We start from the raw sequence: 21,391 nt of genomic DNA on the forward strand, positions 1-21,391 counted from the left end.
CTTTGCACCATCTTTTGTTTAGATCTTAATTTTATAGCGCGACACACAATAATTCTGTTATTTCCGATTTTTTATCGTGTCAAAATTTAACTTATCAATTTATTTTATTTGATTTTTAAACACACAATTTGCACGGCTAATTGGGAGCACAAGATAACGCACGTAATTCTGAAAAAGAATCCCGCCATGCACAATCCAAATTAAGGTAATTTAATTTTTAAATTCTTGGAAATTAATTAAATTTCAATTGATTAACACCTTGCAAGCCGCCGAAAGGCAAACTTCAAAAAGGCGCGCTCCGCTTGAGAAACGCACTTCAAAGTCGTTTGGCTTTTACTTTAGCAATGGGGAAACGCGTCGTTTACGCAACTTCCTGCCGCACTGCGACGCGTTCTAACGGCTACTGAATGGCCGTTCGGCGTTTCGCACGCCGAACAGCCAAACAGCGACGACGAAGATGACGACAAAGACAACAGGCGGCAATATTTGAAGCAACAAGCACTTGTCCAGGAGCGGCGCGCGGGCTGTCGCTGATATTAAAAATTGTCCAGCATTTGCTTAGAAGCTGTCAAGGTTTTTGTTTTTTGAAATCATAGCGTTTGTTTGACGACGTGTTAGACGCACAATTAAAATGTCTGCCTAAGCAAACAAACTGTTTTATCTCATCGTGGCGCAAACATGCACGAAGTGAAACCACCTGTTAGCGGCAGCAGCAAGTTAACAGTCGACTAACAGCGCTGTTGTACGAAAGCTTTTGTTGTCCACAGCACGCACAGCTTTTTCTGTTGTTAATGTCGAACTAAGGGATCCCGTACTAACTTATGCTTTTGAACATGGATAGCTTTAGTTACTTCGTAAAGTTAGCACCATATATTTTTCAAGTATTCACTCTACGTATTTAGATTCAGATATGAATACTTCAAAATATTGACTATTTAATAACATAAATAATAATCTTGTTAGCTTATAATAACATTTATAAATAAGCACCTAGACTAAATTTGGTATATTTTAAATTTAAAAAACCGATTGTTATCGAATTTATGTGAAAAAGTGCTATCGACATTTGTAGCTAGTAATTCGATGTCACGCTAAGCGCACTTTTAAAATTTGTTCCATATACAACAACAATTTTATTGCCAGACATTGAAAGCAATCGGTCAAGAGAGACTTCCGTTCATGAAAAGAAAAATATAAGAAAGAACCAAGTATTTAAGCAAGAGCCGACAGTACAGACGGTTCTTGAAATACAGATTGTAGAGAGGGGTGTAGCTGCTTTGTTGTTATATGTTTAGCATTGAGAATAAATCGATAATCCTTATACACAGGCTGCTTGTTTGAATAAAAGCGCAATTGAGATCTTAAAAAACACCAACATTTCTAATGGCAATCATATATTGTTGTAGCTTGTTTGGTTCGGTACATATTAGATTCGGAATTCTGCGGATTGCTCAGTAGGAAAGCACAGCGCAGTTTATCAGATGGACGATACTTTTCTTTTAAAATATGAAAATTTAGATAGGACTATTTTAAATAACCCCAGCTATATATATACATATATCTATACTTTGAGGTCAATGTTTTTCAACTTTCGGAGTTTGGTATTTCTGCTTGGCAATTATTAAGTATTCTTGCGGTTGCCGCTTGCGGCCACACTGAAACTCATTCTTTGAATCGAATTCCTCGCCACGCCAAAGTCGGCAATAACGTAAGTGAGAAAATATTATGTTATTTTAATTGCATAAGAGAAACTAATCACATGTTCAAATAGATATAAAAATTATTTTTAAATTTTTGTTTCACTTCGGTACATGTGAGTATTTTCTGCTGACAGTGAAAATTCGCTCACACTGAAACTGCACAATATTATGTAACCTACAAAAGTGAACGACGGGCGCAGTGAAAAATTGCGAATCCCGCAGCAGCTGATTTAATTATAACGAACTTGGCTAATTTTACATTTTCTTGCTGTCTTTGCAGTTCAAATACAATAGTAGACACCACCAAAAAAAAAAACCAAGAAAAAATCCAACAAAATGTTCTCGTCATTCTTTCAAGCCGCCAGGAATTCACCATTTAGATCGCCGTTTACTCCAGTCCGCTGCGATGACGGCCAGTCTGCTGTGGAGAGTGTGCCAGCAGTTGGTGTGGGTGGCCCAGTAGTTGGACGTGAAATCGCAGCTGCAGCAACATCTCAGAACGATTCCTGTGAGTTTGGCAGCGCCAAATATTTTGCTCTGTGCGGTATCGGCGGTATTTTGAGCTGTGGTACCACGCACACCTTTGTGGTCCCGTTGGATTTGGTCAAGTGCCGTCTGCAGGTGGATCCCGCCAAGTATAAGAATCTTATCCATGGCTTCAAGATCACCGTAGCTGAGGAGGGCGTTCGAGGCCTAGCCAAGGGTTGGTTCCCAACTCTGATTGGTTATTCCGCTCAGGTGGGTGCTTGCGTAAGCCCAATAATTCTTCATAAACGTGACCTCGCATTATGTTCTTTCAGGGTCTGTGCAAGTTCGGTTTGTATGAGGTGTTCAAAGTTAAGTATGCCGACATCCTTGGCGAGGAAAAGGCGTATTTGTACCGTACCTATGTGTATCTTGCTGCTTCGGCTTCCGCTGAAGTCTTTGCCGATATTGCGCTGGCGCCATTTGAGGCAGCCAAGGTTAAGATTCAAACTGTTCCCGGATATGCTAACACATTCCGTGAGGCAGTGCCCAAGATGTATAGCGAGGAGGGCATGTCAGCCTTCTACAAGGGTTTGGTGCCATTGTGGATGCGTCAAATTCCGTACACCATGATGAAGTTTGCATGCTTCGAGCGCACCGTGGAGCTGCTCTATAAGTGAGTTAACCAATATTCACTCGTTTGTTTTAATTTCTCACGTGTATGATATTTGTTACTTAACAGATATGTGGTACCCAAGCCACGTACTGAATGCAGCAAGGGCGAGCAATTGATTGTGACCTTTGCCGCTGGTTACATTGCTGGCGTCTTCTGCGCCGTTGTCTCGCATCCCGCTGATGTGGTTGTCTCCAAGCTGAACCAGACCAAGGGTGCTAGCGCTGTAGGCATTGTCAAGTCTCTCGGCTTCATGGGCATGTGGAATGGATTGACGCCTCGTATCATCATGATCGGTACACTCACTGCCCTACAATGGTTCATTTATGATGGTGTCAAGGTTGCTTTGGGCATTCCTCGCCCACCACCACCAGAGATGCCCGCCAGTCTGAAGGCCAAGGAGAAGAGCAAGTAAATGGCTCTCACGAAATTGAAAAAAAAAAAATAAGAACAATGCAAACAAAATGAAAAACATCTAAATTAAGTCTAACGCAAAGTGAAGATCAAGCAAATAGCAAGAAACGGAACGACAACACCCATTAGTAGCATACATGAACTGGCGAAACGAACATACCAAATTTGCTTTTAAATATCTATTGTTTTCGACTTGTGTCAACTAATTTTACCTGTTCTAACGTTACACGCATAGATTTCGGTTCATAGCCATTCCAAGGTAGCTTCTAACTACTTATACATTCTTCAAACTGTTCTAAACAATATACATTCTTAACTAATCTTTTCTTAACTTGATGTATTCCATTCTATTAAAATTAAATTTGTATGTATACGACGATAGCCGTATGTATGCATATAAATGTCTTAGTTTACACTGAAAAGTCTATTTGTATGTTGTTTCTCCAACTTCAATGATAAGTGTCGAATTGTAGGGATGAGAATATAATAAGTAATAGATATGATACGACACTTAAATGCCGCTTAGAAAAATTCCCAAACACTGAATAAACTAAATTATTAAATTGAGACAGTATTCATTTGACTTTGATTTTGGATTGAGGGCTAACTGGTTTATCAGCGGCGCGTTTTGCACTTGTGAATTGCATAAACGAAACGCAGCTACCATATACTATGCTATACCTACACTTTTAATGTCTAAAGTCGATTATAATATTAGATAACCTGTGACCTCAACACAATTGATTCCTCGTTTCGTTTATGGCAATTGCTTTTCGAAAATACAATAAATAGCGATTCCATCCTAAAGATTTTATGTCATCTAAGTTAGTAAGATTTGCTTCCATAATTGTACTGCCAAATATCCACATGTTACAAAAATAAATAAAGGTTAGAAATGTTAATAAAAACCACGTTAATACGTTAGACTACAATAAAGCGCTTAAACTAATTACCTAGATAGTGGGTCTTTGCGATTAACTGTGGCCGTAGTGAGCGTGCTGTGATTTCCGTAATCTATCTACGGAATTCGGTGACTTCTGCATTTTAACTTTTTAACTCAGCAGACTTGTTTTATAATAAATGACTTTTCCATATTCCTATCATATATTAATTTTCGGCCATTGGTTCGCATGACGGATCTTTGCCAAATTTTAATCGAATTTCAAGTTAAATGAACTCTGCTATTCTTACGGAGCCTTTTTAAATTTCGAGCTAGGAACTCCAAATTATTTTCTAGTTTACCAATCTGATTTATGCCATAAATCAAGCTAGTTTTTATTGTGTGTTTATATGACTAAGCTAATGATGAAAAACTTTTGAGGAAGACCAAGCCTCAGAGCATAAATAACTGGAGCCCCAATCATTGCATTCATCCAACCATATTTGGATGATGTCAATTTTGGGGTACAGGTCAACTCTAGCCCACTTTTTGTATATGAAAGTATGTATGGCTAGCAATACTTTCGGTACAACGGGCATTTCGTAAACAAGAAATTGAACGGACAATTTAATTTAGTTATATCGATTTTTCCTATTTGCCATTTTCCAAAGTGGGAGATAGCAAAAAATGGTAGCCAATGGAAAAGTTATATTTAAAGTTGCATTAAATTATACAAAAAAAACAAAGAACGTTTTCACAAAATTATGTATATATATATTTTAAATTTATATTTATGAGCGGTGAGAAAAATAATGTAACATATTGGCTCGTTGTAACATAATTTCACTGCGTACATGTTGGGTTGCAATTGGCATCTGTTAAAAACTAAATAAATCATTAAGTTTTGGATAAGAAAATTAGTTTTCTCGCCGGCTACTGAGAAGCGGGGGGGAAGGCTCTTAAAAATAAATAACCTCTAAGCACTAAAGCTAAATCTTACAAAACTAAACGCATAGGTAATGTATAAATGTATTTTACAGGCAATTTTCTGGTTTATGAATTATCTATATATGTATTCTATGTACAAATCGCTTAAGGCTAAGTTTCAAAGTCGGGTTCAGACGCATACAAACAATTAGAGACATAGAGCTTTTATTTAATGTGATGTTTTCTATTATATGTATATATATATATATTTGTTTTGTATGGTATTATTTTGTATTTCAGGACGTGTTTCTCCATAACAAGCCATTTCAGTCTTAGAGTTTCAAATAACCAAAATAATAATTAACAAAAAAAAGTCCTATAAAATGTTCCATGCAAAACTTAATAACTAAATTTTCATATATTCGTTAGAATTTGATTTACTTCTGTTTCTTTATTTGCATATAAAGACAATTTCGAAACAATGGTTTGCTAGGATAATGCACGCTTTCGTTTGTAGTTTTTGTTATGTTCTTGCAGTTGTTGTTTTTTTTTTTTTTTTTTGTTTTTCGTTTGTTTTTTGCATTTATTTTAGTTTGCGTTGTTTTGTTTTTTAAACTAATATCAGTTATATGGTAGACAATCACACAGGCAGACATAAAATACACAAAATAAAAAATTGATATTGATATCATTGCACAATCAAACATACTACGAAACATTTTAGGGATATGTATATGGGTATAAGGATATGATCTTGAATTTGAAATGAGCTAGTTTTTATAAAACTCAATTTTGCTTAGAGGTAAAAGTAGTTTCTGTTTGATTGTACGTAGAGAAACCCTCAAGTCGATGGCACCTTTTGAATTTGTACCAAAATCTGGTCTAAAAAAAAATTAAAGTCTGTTCGTCTGTTTATTGACGGTATGGTAAAAATTATGAGTTCCCCATCCACACCCCATAATCCATTTCATAATTTTTGCATTGCTCAGAGCCAATTCTAGGATGGGTTGCTGTTTGATTCAGATGGAAATCAATTCCACTTGGTAGTGTACACGCGGAAGGATCTGAATCGATCCCAATATCCGATTGTCCAGCCACAGATCTGTTTAGCTATACAGTTAGCTTGACCTTCTTCAATTCTATATTCATATAACATATATTCTACCAATATGGTGTATTGGACTCTTGAGTCCCGTTAGTCTGCTGTTGGACTTTGGCAAGTGCATCGGTTAAGGTGGATCGCATTTGCTGGCTGGAGTTACGGGTTTGACCCTTATCATAGGGCGACAGGGCGTTGTAGTAGAAGGGAGAACGTTTGCTGATGGTATAGTTTTTGCCCTGCAAAGAGAATTCAAGTTATAATTTGAATAATCAGGTTTCAATTGCGGCAACTCACATCATTATTGTCCCAGAATTCGTTTTCATTTGTACGATAGCATATGCAGAACTCCAAACGCTTGGAAGATGGGGGCAGCGTGATCTTAAATGAGAATGTATCGAAGACAACGTGTGCACAGGTGGCAGGACCATAGGCCCTGGCAAATGTACAAAATATGTCCTGTTGGCTTTTCCAATCGTCCCAGGTGACGCGCACAATGACTTCCTTTTGAAAATCAATATTCCGAACCTTGATGGTGCCAACGACAATCGATTCCTCATCCTTGACAATGACATTCTCCAGTGAGACAAAGTCACTTTCAATCTTTTGCCTGTTCACAGATATTTGGATTAATTTTGTGTTTTTTAATTGCAAATAGTTTGTAACCTACCTAAATGTCAAATAATCGGATGCTGGCTGCTTAAAGTCCACAGTCCACTGATCTGGCGGATGCGGACTGACCAGTCCTTGTGTAATTTGTTCCAAGAACTTCATGCTCCAGTAGGGTGGCACATTCGAGGGCTCCGACATGACGCGCACCTCTGTCAGCGATAAACCCTCATCATCTGCAAAGATCACATGCTTTTTGCGCAAACGACTGCAAAAGAGATCGAGAGAGAAAAATAAGAGAATGAGTATAGATGAATTGTTCTTAAATGTTGCACTAATTGAAAGGTGGCGCAACAAATAGACTGCATTTTGGCCTTGAACCTGGCCTTATCAGTTCTCGTGTCTTGGACCCCCTGTCTTTATGCAATTGTCACAAAGTCAAGTATCATTTAGGATTTTTATATGCTAGCTTTAAGTTTATGGTTTTGTTATTTGTATTTCATTTATGAAACTGCGCCATTGCATTTTTATATGTTTTATTTTTAGCAAATCGATGTTGAAATTTGACAAAAATAAATTGAATAGAAAAAGTCAATTGAGGAATTTTGGTTACATTTTGATCCGCCCTGGCAGGCAACGACACTAATCGGAAGCTGTCGCCACCCATTGCCAGTAAATTGGCATTTAAACATTTGTTTCTTTCCCCATTTAAACCAAAAGTCATTTAAGTTTATACCAACTGACAGCCTTGTGTACATAACTATTAACAATTTTTGCGTTCTTCGCGAGGATATAGATATAGAGACATTTTTTGCACATATAGAAATATTTTGGATTTTTGCGTCACATTCATTTTTGGGGGCGCATATACCCCAACAGAGTGGGAGCAAAATGTTTGTATCTTTTTTGTGCTATTTCGGTATCCACGTACCATTTTCATTTCAGGCCAAAATATAATATATGCCCGATGATTTGTGGCCGGGGGGACACAGAGAGAGGTAGAGTGAGAGAGAGAGAGAGAGACTCTTGAACGTGTCTACTTTCTAGTATGTATTTGCTTGATTTATTTATTTTCTTTCACTCGAAAGATTTTTAACGATTTTCGAATGTAAATAAAACACGCCCTTTTCAAAAAGCCTTAAAGTCTTATAGTAAATATCAATATATATCCAACAACATTTCAGGAATGTAGACTAGATGTAGAGTTATACAACTGTTCTATATATAAATATCAATAGAGACTCATATGGAAAAAAATGCATGTCTATCGAAATGATAAGATTAAAGTTTATCAAGCAATTTGTTAGGGGCTTGTTTTATTTTCTTGGTTCACAATAAAAAGGTAGGAAAAAGAAATAATAATATAGCAGTTGATTCAAGTCAGCTATATGTGGCGACAGGCCCCATAGAATTAAAAGAAATTGGCTGACGTGAGGAAACACATTTCATATAATATGGCGAGAAACAATTATTTTCTCAATATTTTATAATTTAATGAATAGCAAACACAGAGAGCAATTGAGTTATATGGGAAGAATATGTTTTGACTGTGTGTGTGTGTACTTTCTACTATAAAAGTGGCCAACAATTGTGGCTATTTGCTAAGTTGGCTCAGTTTATTAGCCCGACGCCAATATCAAACAGCCGGCTGACTGGCTGACTGGCTGGCTGGTTGCCGATGATCACGCGTTGAAGGCGTGTGCAATCGACGCTGCATTTTCTTTAACAGGTTTCTACGTTTTTTTTGTTTTTTTTTTTTTTTTCATACGACAATCTGGCGATCGTCCGATCGTGTGTGCGGCCCAGATCAGGTCTCGTTTTGTACGCGTTTTCCTGCGCTCGAATGTTGCTTGTGTCAACTGTTGAATTTGTGGCTATGAGGCTGTCGCAGATCAAATTTACATAGTTTTTCAGTTTTCCATGCATTTGGCGGCTTGTTCCAGCATTCGGGCCTTTATAGGCCAGGAAGTGTCGAAACAAGTTTCATGTTTTCTGTTTCTTTTTCTTAATTTCTTGACTGCACTCATTTAAATATATGCACATATGTATGTGCATTAACCGAAAACAAATATATATGGCATATGGCGTATGGGTCCGGTTTAAAGGCAGGCACACAAAATTAACAGGCCCATAATTTACACGTGTATATTTAATATGCAGTGCACATAATTGTGTGAAAGAAACAAGTTTCGAAAAGGGATTACAAAAGCACTTTAACGCACGAATTGATTGGCTACATATGTTTATTTATGGCTGTAATCTTTATAGACTTTTATTTCCTATCGTAAGACTAGAGTCAACAATCCTTAGGTCTAGTACCTATATGTTCTCATGCGCCTTGACCTTGTCAAAGTTTTTTGAATGACGGCCAGTTTGGCAACCTTTACAGACAGCCTTGTGCGTGTCTTTAATTGTCTTTAATCTCTTAATTTTGACAAGGTGGTTCCGTCTTTATAGTCTCCGTTCGCAAATAACACAAAGTTTGCAAAGCACACAGACACAATATTAGACCCCAATATTGTGCGTGGGCCACATTTGCCGACATTAGTCCAACTCACATGCTCACAACTCATATGTGTGTGCCCCAGTATTACAATATAAATATAAAATAAAAAGTGTACAGATTTCGGTTTTGAGTGCGACAACATTAAGAAATCTTTACAGCTTCCAAGCACATCTCTACACGTGATGGGCGCATGCACAATCTGTCTATAAATATTCACCGAATATGTAGCTTTTACATGCATATGTAATTTATATATTATGTATGTGTATTTATTTATACATCGGGTTGACTTGGCTTTGCATTTTTTAATATATATATAATTTTTTCATATATATAACCGACAAAAAACGACACAGCACAATTATCACATGCTAAGTTTGAAAATTCTGGCGTCTATTTAGTGGCCTTGGCGTGACCTGGTACGCTGTCTGGGATCTTGTCGGCTTGTGGGTAATTATTAAGAGTTTGACATGCTTTGGTGACATACATATACTACAAGGCAGGAAGTCAGATTGTGATTGACAAATGACAGCTTAATTGCTGACAAAAATTAACGGAAAATGAGAAGAATTCTCAAAAATGTACTTTTTAGCAATTGTTAATACTAGAATTTACACTCTCTGAAAGTCAAGGTTTGCAAATCCCGAAGTATTTAATATTCTTACAGCTCTGGATAGTTATTCTGTAAGTTTGAAGTTATTTCGTTAACAAACAGTTGAGTTACTTGAGATGGGAGACAGGTACAGCGTGCTATAAGTAAACAATTAAGTTTTTCTCTAAATATCTAACCAATACTTATATTTCTCTTAAGAAAATTCAGTAGTAAGATATGTAGATCGAATGGAAATTGAATTCGTGACCCGTGATCACATTTAAAAGGGTCTCAAAAAGGGTACACACAATGGTGTAGTTGTACAAATTCCGAAGCCTTATCTTGCCAAAGAGCTGAGTTGACCTAGACACGTCAGAAATCGTAGAAGTTAGAGTATTATCTCGAGAATTATACGATTTAACAAATTTATAATGTAGATATATGTAAACATCATTTTGACAGGGTATTGCCTCGTCGTGCAGTTGTAAACAGAAATAATGCAATACGCAACCGCAGGCACACTCACACACACACACACACACACATGCACATCGTCTTACGAAATAGTGTGTGTCTGGTTTACATTGAAAATAGCTATGGGTGTGTGCGTGTGTGTGTTTTAAACGTATATCGCAATCGCTTTTAGGCGATATCAGATGGTGGATAGCCTCGTCTAGACATTGCTTAACCAAAAATAGTGTATTTATAATGTGCACTCGCACAGATCTCTGCTGTCTTGTCTGGCTGCACTTTCCATTTTATATTCTAAGGCATTTTTTAAAATGCCAAATTCAAGTGCAGCGAACAAAGGAATCAAGCAAACAAATCTGGTGAGCAGCTCGAGCTTATGCAAATACTTATTTCGTAGATAAGATAAACAAATTATAAAAACATTTTAAGAATATAAGGCACATATAGCTTATGTAGCGTGGCGATGGAGAAATGGTCAGATTCTTAAACTGGCTCTTTCAATATATAAAAAAAAAAAATGTATACACATATATAAATTTATTATACGTATTTGTTTTTGTTTGGCTCATGCAATTTTATATACACGCTATACTATTTTTTACGTCTACCCCCGTGACATGTGTTCGCTATGACGTCTAGAAAAACTTAACGACTGCCAAAGGAAATGTTTCGATTTGGATGTGTAGCTGTTTTTTTTTTTTGATATCTGGCCAAATTTGGTTCAAATGCACCGAAAATGGGAAGTTTCTGAAGTTGATTTTCTTAAATTTTATCAATCGTTTTAGATACATTCGCTTTCTATTTAACCTATTGGATTTCACTTTTAATCAATCCCACACCTCAGACCCACTCAACCACACCATATTTAGTTCAATTTGTGGCTGTGGTCACCAAATGACGGCGGCGCCAGTGCCACCTCTGACTGACGTCAAATTGATAGCGGTTTGTTGCGAACCACTCGGATTACACTTATGCAAGTACCCCACCCCCGCCAGCTTACCTTTGCTCGCAGGTAGCAAATCCGTTTGAATCGCTGCTGCTGTTGTTGCTGCTGTCTGTCACATCGTCATGCTCCGTGGGTGCAGCATCCGTGGAGGCGATGCTGAAGCTTTGGTTGCTCTTGTGCAGGCAGGATTTGCGGCTGAGGCACGATTTGGGCTGTGTTTGCAGCAGCGGGGCAGAGACCATGCGCTCCAAATAGCTGCGGCCGGAGCGACTGCCAACGCCAAGGGGCGTGCCACCAGTCTTGGCGGGCAGATGCTGACCCTGGGCAGCATTGGATGCGTTGTTGACCATCGCTTTGGAGGCCAGAGTTACCGCTTGAGGACGGCAATAACGCGAGGCTATGGTATTGGGTTCGTCATTGTAGCTGTAAGCAGGCCAAAGATTGAGAATCTCTCATCAGTATGTACGCGCATATAATAGATTTCTTCTTCTACATAATATATAGTATATATATTGTATATAGTATGTGCCACATTTTGGTATGGCTCTTAAATAATCTGCGCATTATGAAAGCAATCGTACGAGGGGCCATGCGGCGCTCACGTTTACTTTCTTTTTATCAGCCTGATAAGGTTGTCATTATTCTGGGTCTGTCTTTTATTTCTGTGAGATAATACGCGGCATGTACTCGGCATGGCATTGTTCGGCTGCCGTATTATGTGCAGGGCGCTATACTATCTATAAAGAAATAGCGCCAGGCTTCTGGCATTGATAAGCGCAGAACTTGTTGAATCTATTACGCACGACCTCTGCACTTGATTTGAATAGTACGCCATGGGATGGGTATTTGTATTTATGTATTCACAATTTTTTGGGTCTCTCTCACAATTGTGATTCATCATGGCGTACTATTTTTGGAAAGACCATGAGACAGAGACAGAGAACAACTGTTTGCAATTTTTCTATTTTGCTGATTCATATCAAAAATTGTTGTTTTTGGCTAGACACAGGCACAGGAAAACTATAAAGTCAATGTCTGATAAGCCCACTTTTTTCCCCCATCATTTATTGGGCTAACGCAAAAACTATAGGGGAAATCTATTTGCCTAGCTCTTTAAAGAGTCCCAAGTTATTTAGTGCTTAAGAATGACAAGTTCAAGAACCAAAACAACGAAAAAGTTCCAAAATGTCAAGTAACCAAATTTGTTGTTAATATTAAACGTGTGGATAGTATTTAAATCACGTGAATTTAGCGTTTTTTATAGCTGGCCAAATATTTTAGTATAATTTCTATTTTTATTTATACCTATGCTTATTTGAAGTAATAATTTTGAAATTTTTGTTTTGCTAAGTCTATAATAAAGAAATGTATTTTTAGTTTCAACTTGTTGTGTTATACATATTCCAATGTTTTTTGATTAATGCACTAAAGCTGCAAATAAACCTCACACACGATGATCCGGGCATGATTTATATCAATTGCGTCAACAGACCTCGAGCAGACACCGAGACCCACAACGTACCTTATTAATATTGCCCCCAAACCGAAAAATTTGCTTCATTTTTCAAGCGCCACGCGCAAATTTGTCGCCGTCAGCGTCATTTGCCGTACTCGCGCTCGTGTCCGGCAAAAGAGACCCCCGTCCGGGTAGCCGCTCTCAAAGACTTTGCAAAAGTTTGTTTTGATTATTCGAACGCCTTGATCTTGAATGCCTTCAAATTCTGTTGTCAACCAGAGCCATTTAGACATATTTTTAGTGTGTGCCTTATTGTTGTGCACATGTGCAAATGTGTGTGCATATCAACATACTGCTATAAGCATCGTAGCCCTTAACCCCTTTAAATCTGCCGCAATAATAAAACTTATATCAATATTTATCCCACTAACAGTCAGAGAGTGACAGGCAAACATGGATATTTACAATAAACATATAATGGAATTGCCTTCTGCTTTGCTTGTATAATATTTTTTCGAATTAACCTACATATGGAGTGTGTTTCGTAATGTCTTAAGTTTATGACTTGAAATTGTGAGAATCGAAAATAAATAGCACTGATATTGTTTTCTTAAGTTCCGACTTGTAAGCTATAAAATATGTATTTCAATAATAAATGTCTCGAATACAACTAACCAAGATATTGGCTGTTATTTCATTGTCTTTTGTTTTAACAGTCGTTATCGATGTCATAATTGATATCAGACTTTTACCTATTCATTATATAACATGATTTATAAACAATTATTCACGATAAGTGCAATAATATAATTAATCAGCACTTCTTTAGCGAGCATTATAAAAAGAACTTGTTTTGTTTTAGGAGTATATCAGAAAATACGTTTAGCTATCGAATGATAAGAGAAATTCCAGAATTTCTTCTATTTTTTCGATAAGCATGCTTAAGACGTGACTTAAGCTTGAAGTTGGAGAAAGTATTCAAAGTATTCAAAGGAATTAATTTGAGTTTAAGCTAGTCTCTTCACGAAAAATAAAGTCAATAAATAAAGGAATAATAAAATATATAATTAAAAACAATTGAATTTTGATTCGTTGCCGAAAGTCGCATATTCAATTAAATTCAATTGGTATTGAGTAGATTCACTGCCCCCAATTTGGGCTTGTAGTATTCAAAAATGATTTTCAAACTTACTTTAATGTTTGACGCTGATGTCCGCTCATGTAGTCCGCTAGGAAACTAACGGGTGGACTGTGACTGAATATGGGTGGACTGTGTGAAATCATTTTATAGGCTGTCGTTTCTCTATAGATCTCTAACAAGGAACTACGATTGATGTTGCTGTTGTAATTAGCAGCAGCAGGGCCTGTAAAATTGGAAGAAGAAAACAATATTGATAAAGTGAGCAAAATGGTTTGAACTTAAGCGAAGCGTAAATTATTTTAATTGGAATTAACTATAAACAAAATGCTTGAGTGCAAATGTTTATAAAATGATTCGAATTATTGATTGTAATGGAAAATTATTATAAAAAACAATATTTATACATATGCATATACATTTTGTTTACGTTTATTTTTGAGTTGAATATTAGCTTTTGCTAAGAAACTTACCGTTTGTGGGTAAATGACTTTGTTGTGTTTCTCGTCTTAGCTCTTTCTCTCTTTCTTGCTCGCCTTATTCTCTTCGTTTCTATCTTTGAATCTCTGTGTATTAAGGAACTTTACTGGTATCACTTTATTTATTTATATTTTGCCCAACTTTCTTAGAGATTTTCTTTCATATGTGCATCACGCGCGATGTTCGTGGGGCTTGGCAACGCGCGTCAGACAATGAAATTTGTTGTGTAAAAATTAATATTTAAATTTTAAGCACAAGCACACACAATTTTTTTTTTGGCAGCACCGCACAAAACAAAACGACGAGCAGCAAAACGAATTAACAATAATTTAATATTATTGATTTATATTCCTTTTTCTTTTACAAATAAAAATTCGCGCGTTTTTTTTTTTCTTTTCTTCTTTTGTGGTTATATATGATTTGATGTTATTTTTAGTATTTTGCTTTAACGACACGAATAATTAGGACCGCATCGCGTTTTGTTGTTGCCTGTTGCAATCCGGCTGTGAGTACCGTTCGCCTCGACGACTCAGAGACGAATAAACTGTCGCTGCTACAGCAACTCGCCGTCAAGACTGCCAACCGCTAACCCAACCAACCACTCAGGCCACCATCAGCCGCAGTCCGCACGAACCCAGAGAGCGGCGTTACAGTACGATCGTCGTTTGGTCTGGAAGGCGCTCGCACTCTCTCTCTCTCTCGCTCTCTCTCACATCCACTCTCTGCCCCGCACTCCCTGTACGCTGAGTGCGGCTGCATTTTAATGATAGTGCAGCGATAGTTGTTGTTGGCATTCAGTTTAGTTAAGTTCGTCTGGTTTAGTTGCGATTTTCGTTAGGTTTAGATGGCGCCTCAGAGCCAAAGTCACTTAATGTGTCAGGCTGGATGGACATGATCAGCGTACGATCGTTAGCGCGTGCGCTCATTTTGGGAATTCGTTTTATTAATAAATGCGAATAGTCGTACAAGTAGTATTCGCACATATATTTTATGTTTTGCCAAACAACTTTCTATGCGATCATCTTCTATGTCTACGACTCGAACCAGCTGATTTTGTATGCTATTTATTTATTGCATCCTTTTTATTTGCTTTAATCTTGCATCCTTAGCCATGCCCATAGAAAAAAACTCACCGAACGAGTACCCACTCATTCGTTTGAGTGTCTACAACAACTTGCTGACGTTGTATGGTTCGAGTCGTTCGAGTGGTTTTTCTCTATAAGGTGTGGGGCTTATACTTCCAAAGCTGCAATCGGTAACCCAAACACCTTTACAACCTACGCGTTTCTTTATGCAATTTATGTTTGTCATACGTTGTCTTTGCCGAGTCGACAGCTCTAAATCAATTATGCTTTTGGGGGGAATTGTGTAAAAGTTGTCGCTGTGTAATCTCGTTTTTTTCATCGACTTTCTCATGCGCTACGTTTAAATTCAGCTAGCATATCGATTGCGCTAAAGGCATGACAAGTGCTGAATTATAAAGAAATTAAATCACAATTTTTATATTTAAAATGCTGTGCACTATAATCGATTATCTGATCCGAGTGGGATTTAGGAGTAAAAAACAAATCTATAATGTATTCCCCTTAAGTATAATAATAATAATATAACATTTCTATTAGCTGTTAAATTTATCCAATGAACCCATTAAAATACCACATAAAGTGACTTACGAGCGTTTTCATTTGTATTACCCACATCATCAGATAGATGACGACGACAACTCTGGGAAATTGTCGACATTCTCCGCCACGCATCGTATGGGACTGAGTGTTTTTCTTGTCTGGTGCATAGAAAGTGTGTGTGTGTGTGTGTGTGTGTGTGTGACAGTGTGTGTATTTGTGTGTGGCGTGCGTGACTCGTTGACATTCAGAAATGGCGGCGTAGGTCTTAGTCGGGCCTTAGGTAGACAAGAAATGCTCTCACAATGCGTGATCTGTCAAGTCTCTTATGATAATGCATTTTCGGATGAAGGGCCCAACAAGTTTGTTCAAGTGTTTCGATTGATCTGTAACCACTGTGCCACTTTCATTGGGTGGCACTTGGGTAGAGGAAACACGAGCACGCAACACACACGCTACTCCAAGTCCAAGTAACTTATTTGCTTTTGGGGCTCACAGCATCTCTCAGGCCGGTTTCAGAGTGCGCTGCGCAGATGTGCCGGCCGGCCGGCTGGTCGGCACTTGTTCACCTAGTCGCTGCTCCTTCCTGACCACCACCCGATTGCCTTGGCTAAGAGCCGGTTTAATGCTGCTTCGTTTCTGGAGTAGCTTGTCGCGCTTTTGCCGGCCACTCCAACAGCATTTGCCTATATATACTATACTCGATATGCACATAGACTCGACTAGCCCCCTACTCAGGGTGATCTTCCTTTCTCTCTCTCTCTCTCTCTCTCTCTGCACCTTGATGCTATCTTGGTGCAGTGCCCTTTGAAGCGTTGGCCATGTGCAGCAGTCACAATCCTCAGATATGATTATGAAGCGCACTTGAAATACTGCAAATATTTTACTAAAATTTTTATATTTATATCTTTTAGCCAGCTGTCTGTCTATTTCTGTTATAATTTTCATGTGTGAGCCGAGCAGCGGATGTGGCTGGGTGGAATGCAAGACAGATAAAGTATATTATCCAAAAACTAGTTTGAAGTCTCGTCAAGATACTATAGCTTTCTATCAAAGTATATTGTAATCTGAACTTATGCCAGTTGGTATATTGATCTTTGGCCGAGTGATATGTCTATGAATGAATTTTGAAGCAGTTGTGAACCATGCAATGTTTCGCAGAACTCAAACACTCACACATGGAAAATGTACGAAATTGATATTTTATTAATATTACAAAAATTGTATCATTCGCTGAGTGCGTGAATTGCATCTAATAACCGATGTTAACACACACTTCTTCTAGGGAACAAAATCGCCACGTTTTGCCCTCGACTTTGTCATGCCTGGAAGCCAAGCCACTGCCAAATGCAGTGTACAAAAATAAACGCGCAACGTCGTCTGGGACAGGGTCTGGACCCGACAACTGGGTGGCAGCTAGTCAGCTGCTTTGGGCAATAGCAACAACAAGCTGATGAAATCAGTCGAGCTGCCAATATCAGCAACATCAGCGGCGCCAAAAGTGAAAAGATTATCAGTGATTATGTACTCTATTTAGAAATAGCAAAAAAATGGGCGTATCTACGACTTGTAGCTGTTTAGCTAGAAAATACTTAGCATATGCCTAGCATGTATTATATAGTATTTGTAGTAGACATAAGTAAACCCGCCCGAAGGTTTAAATTTAGAAACGAGGCGTGCGACTTGGTTCTTATCAATGCAGGCGCGATCAAGATGCTCAGACTGGGACAGGGGTCGCTGTTTGGGGCGGGGGCAAGGGCAGCTGATAAACTGCGCAGCATAAACTAAACACAAAATTTCATAAATATAGCTGGGTTTATTTTTGGCGAACGAAAATCATGCCGTTACTGACCTAGAGCACCTGATCGCGGCGTGATCAATTATTTGGCAACAGATCTCGCATAAAAGAGAAGAAAACTCTTGCAAATTCGTTTCATTGCAAAAGGGAAATGGAATAAATTACAACTAACTGCAATACATGCATACATACATATACATATGTATATGCAATCAAAAAGCCCCATATTCGAAATTGTATAACCTTATAATCATTTGAAAAATCGTTTGAAAAACTGTTATCGTTGGGTGAGGGTCAATGGAATAGGCGCTTAGAAAATGCAACCGATGATCGATTAATATATGTTGTTTTGCATCGCGTAATTTTGCCGCGTAATTTTCCATTGTAGCTCCCGCTTGAAACTTAATTATGCGATTTATTATGCAAATATAGAAATGTACGACGCGACTCTACGTCTATTTAAAGACCCAGGCCTTGTTTGTGGTTCGCCTGAAGCCGCACGAACACGAGCTGATCACGTTTTTCACTTGTGCTCGAAACCCTCGATAGAGACAGGCAGATAGAGAGAGAGGGGGAGCTTAGTTTGAAAATGTGAAAAACTGTTTCATTGACATCAGCGACGCGACGCGACGTCTGCCTGCAATTATGATAGGGCCTATTGTGGCCACTGATAAGCGGCCAACTCCTTCCAGAACTCTATAACGAGCCGAGACCTCAAAAAAAAAAAAAATACGAAACAAAACAAAACAAAAATCCGAAAACTCATGTTAATCAACGAGCGCATAGTTCGGCCCCTTATCAATAGACACAAACTATTAGGATTTGCTTTTGTTGTTGTTGGTATTAGCCTCTAATTATAGTCTGAAACGAACCAGACGAGACTGGCCACATATGTTTGCCTATATGTCTGTAATATATTTGCTTAGCTGTTGATAGTGGCGAGTCGCAAATTGAGTTTTGGGCATTTGTTTGCTTTGACATTATATTCGAGCGGCAAACAGGTTGCCGGATATTCACATAGTATTATTTTTAGTTGTCACCCGGCAACAATATTTGTTCATACTTTTTTTTTCTATCCGAAATCAGTTTTGAACATCTGTTGTGGGCATTTAAATAGGGTTTTTTAATGGCACCCACAACTGCACAAAAGGTCTAAATTGAAAACTTGCTGCCAATAAATTGTGTACTATAAGTACTTTACCTGCATGCAAGCTAACAATTATTTTATTTCACTGAAACGAATCTCCAAAAATGTGACTAAAATTACTGATTTTTGACCCATATCGAGGGGGGATCTCAAGATTCTTAATCAGTATCCGATTAGTACCTTAAATTATTTCAAATACTGTGCGAAATGTAGACATATTAATTACTCAGCATTTGTAGGGATAGCTTAACCGTTTTTCGCTATTTTTCAACCGGCTTAAGCCGGTTTACTGTGTGCATCCACCACATTAGGTAACTTAGTGATAATTTCAGCATCCTAGTTATATTTTATCTAGAGTTCATGCCTATATATTATGCTAAAATACACGCTGTAAATTTTACCAGCAAGTTTATTGGACGAATACATAAAACATAAAATATATGTATTCGTATTTATATAAATGTACGAATATGAGTTTCAATTGCGTGCTCACCTGTAAATTCACACGCAACTTTATTTTATCGTCATCAGTCAGTAGGCGGAAGACGAACCTTTATGTAATCACATGACTGAAAGAGCAGAAAAGAGATAATGTTTATTATGAGTAGTAAAACGCAGCGTGATTGCTAATCCATACTTGAATTAGAGAGAATCGTGTAGTAGAGTAATATTTATACATACGTTTTTGTTCAATTTAAGCCCAGCTCAACATACATACATAAATACATACAAACAAGCATGCATACATACAATTGTAATAGTTGTTACATGCAATAAAACATAAATATGTTCAAAATACGTACCAAACAATCTTTTCAATCAACTCCTCTTTTGATGAAGCTGTCGTATCCCCCATAGTTGAAGCTGCCGTCTCCTGCATTGCTTAAACTATCGCCTCTTTCAATATTAAGGCTACCTCCTCCTCCTCAGTAGTTCAAGCTGACGTTTCCCCCATAGTTGAAGCCGTATACTCCTCCATTGGTGAAGCCACCGTCCTCCATAGTAGAAGCCGTCACCTCCTCTATTGCTGAAGCCACCGTCCTCCATAGTAGAAGCCGTCTCCTCCTCTATAGCAGAAGCTGCCCACTCCCCTATAGTTGAAGTCGCTTGCTCAATTTGAACTGACTTACTTGAATTTATGAGAATCGCGTAGAAGGGCATTTTTACAAAATACGTTTATTTTGAATTTGTGGCTCAGCTAGGAGTAAACTTTATCTTGCATATAAACATACATACATAAAAAAACACAGGCATACTCACATACTTACATTCATACATACATACATACATACATACATACATATATACATACATACATACATACATACATATATACATACATACATACATACATCTATACATACATACATACATACATACATATATACATTCATACATACATACATACATACATACATACATACATACATTCATACATAGAATCATACATACATACATACATACACACTTACAAAAATAGAATTTAAATAATTAAAATATATTTAAATTGTAAAATTCCATCACATAAGCTAACTATCTTGAGATGATCACCAATCAGTCAATCATTCAATCTGTCAGTCAGTTTGATTTAAAATAATATAGAATAGTATATTACGATAGGTAATTTGTTAAATGCATATTGTCTTACAAATGTACAAAAAGAAGACACGTTTGTTAGGCGAATTTGATACATAAACAAAAATCCATAAATAAATACAAAACAGACCTCAAGTAATTCCGCCTTTCTTTAAAACAAGACATACGGGAGGAAAGGGAAATATAAGTAGTTGTGACTATTTATAAAAATTGACAGCAACAGTTGAGATTTTCATTCCGGTTCCGGTTTATGGGACATTAACATAAAAACGAACGAGGCAACATAAAACATGTTTGAGCATTGCATTCAATGTTAAGTCCGTGCATTGCACTGCACAGATACAAAGATAGAAAAGTATCTGCTGGCACCATGCAGCTAGCAGATGCTAGAAGCGCGCAGAAAAACCGGGCAGTGCGTCAGACGGGTGAATTGCTTAGTCGAAAAGCGTGTCGGCAGGTGCATAAATATATAAACATAGAAATGTGTGAATATATATATTGCACATGATTTTAGAAATGATCCAATATTCGATCAATTTGCTTAGAGCACGCAATTTTAATTGAATTAACCTTCAACAGGAGGTTGTTCAAAGCTTGATTTGTACGATATATTTTAGAGCAAGTAATTTAAATAAGACATTAATAGCTATTTACGCCTATTCAGTCAATATGTTCGGCTCATTGAACTCTGTCAGTTGATGGTCTGGCAAAAACTCAATCGCAGTTTGCGTTTAGTTTATTTACTTTAGTTATATGTATGCTTGGCAAATTGTTTTGTTTATTTGGATGGAAGCAAATCGCTTCGAGTCTGGAGGATTGTTTTCTTTACCATTGGGGTAGAGCGCGACGGTGTTAAAAGTGAGGCTGCAAGC

At 37.6% G+C, this 21,391-nt stretch overlaps 2 protein-coding genes across 2 annotated transcripts; one reads left to right on the plus strand and one right to left on the minus strand.

Moving 5' to 3' along the window:
* Positions 1–1,592: 1,592 nt before the first annotated feature.
* Mpcp2 (Mitochondrial phosphate carrier protein 2) lies at positions 1,593–3,826 on the plus strand. The gene is made up of 4 exons (XM_002047840.4): positions 1,593–1,708; positions 1,981–2,438; positions 2,501–2,841; positions 2,908–3,826. The coding sequence occupies exons 2-4, from the start codon at positions 2,037–2,039 to the stop codon at positions 3,251–3,253; spliced, it is 1,089 nt and encodes a 362-aa protein (XP_002047876.1). The 5' UTR covers positions 1,593–1,708; positions 1,981–2,036; the 3' UTR covers positions 3,254–3,826.
* Positions 3,827–5,564: 1,738 nt separating this feature from the next.
* Gbs-70E (Glycogen binding subunit 70E) lies at positions 5,565–14,900 on the minus strand. Its single transcript, XM_002047841.4, has 6 exons — positions 14,350–14,900; positions 13,931–14,102; positions 11,337–11,705; positions 6,829–7,035; positions 6,456–6,768; positions 5,565–6,397 (listed from the first exon to the last, which is right to left on the minus strand). The coding sequence occupies exons 2-6, from the start codon at positions 14,020–14,022 to the stop codon at positions 6,221–6,223; spliced, it is 1,158 nt and encodes a 385-aa protein (XP_002047877.1). The 5' UTR covers positions 14,023–14,102; positions 14,350–14,900; the 3' UTR covers positions 5,565–6,220.
* Positions 14,901–21,391: the final 6,491 nt, after the last annotated feature.

Source organism: Drosophila virilis, chromosome 3 (assembly GCF_030788295.1).
Source record: "Drosophila virilis strain 15010-1051.87 chromosome 3, Dvir_AGI_RSII-ME, whole genome shotgun sequence".
Lineage (NCBI taxonomy): Eukaryota > Metazoa > Arthropoda > Insecta > Diptera > Drosophilidae > Drosophila > Drosophila virilis.

Coding starts and splice junctions, on each gene's coding strand:
- Gbs-70E (XM_002047841.4), bottom strand. CDS start 14,022: ATGATTTCACACAGTCCACCCATATTCAGTCACAGTCCACCCGTTAGT. Junction 7,036..11,336: donor TTTGCTACCTGCGAGCAAAG/GTAAGCTGGCGG, acceptor TCTCTTTTGCAG/TCGTTTGCGCAAAAAGCATG. Junction 6,398..6,455: donor AATTCTGGGACAATAATGAT/GTGAGTTGCCGC, acceptor TTCTCTTTGCAG/GGCAAAAACTATACCATCAG.
- Mpcp2 (XM_002047840.4), top strand. CDS start 2,037: ATGTTCTCGTCATTCTTTCAAGCCGCCAGGAATTCACCATTTAGATCG. Junction 2,439..2,500: donor TGATTGGTTATTCCGCTCAG/GTGGGTGCTTGC, acceptor ATGTTCTTTCAG/GGTCTGTGCAAGTTCGGTTT. Junction 2,842..2,907: donor ACCGTGGAGCTGCTCTATAA/GTGAGTTAACCA, acceptor GTTACTTAACAG/ATATGTGGTACCCAAGCCAC.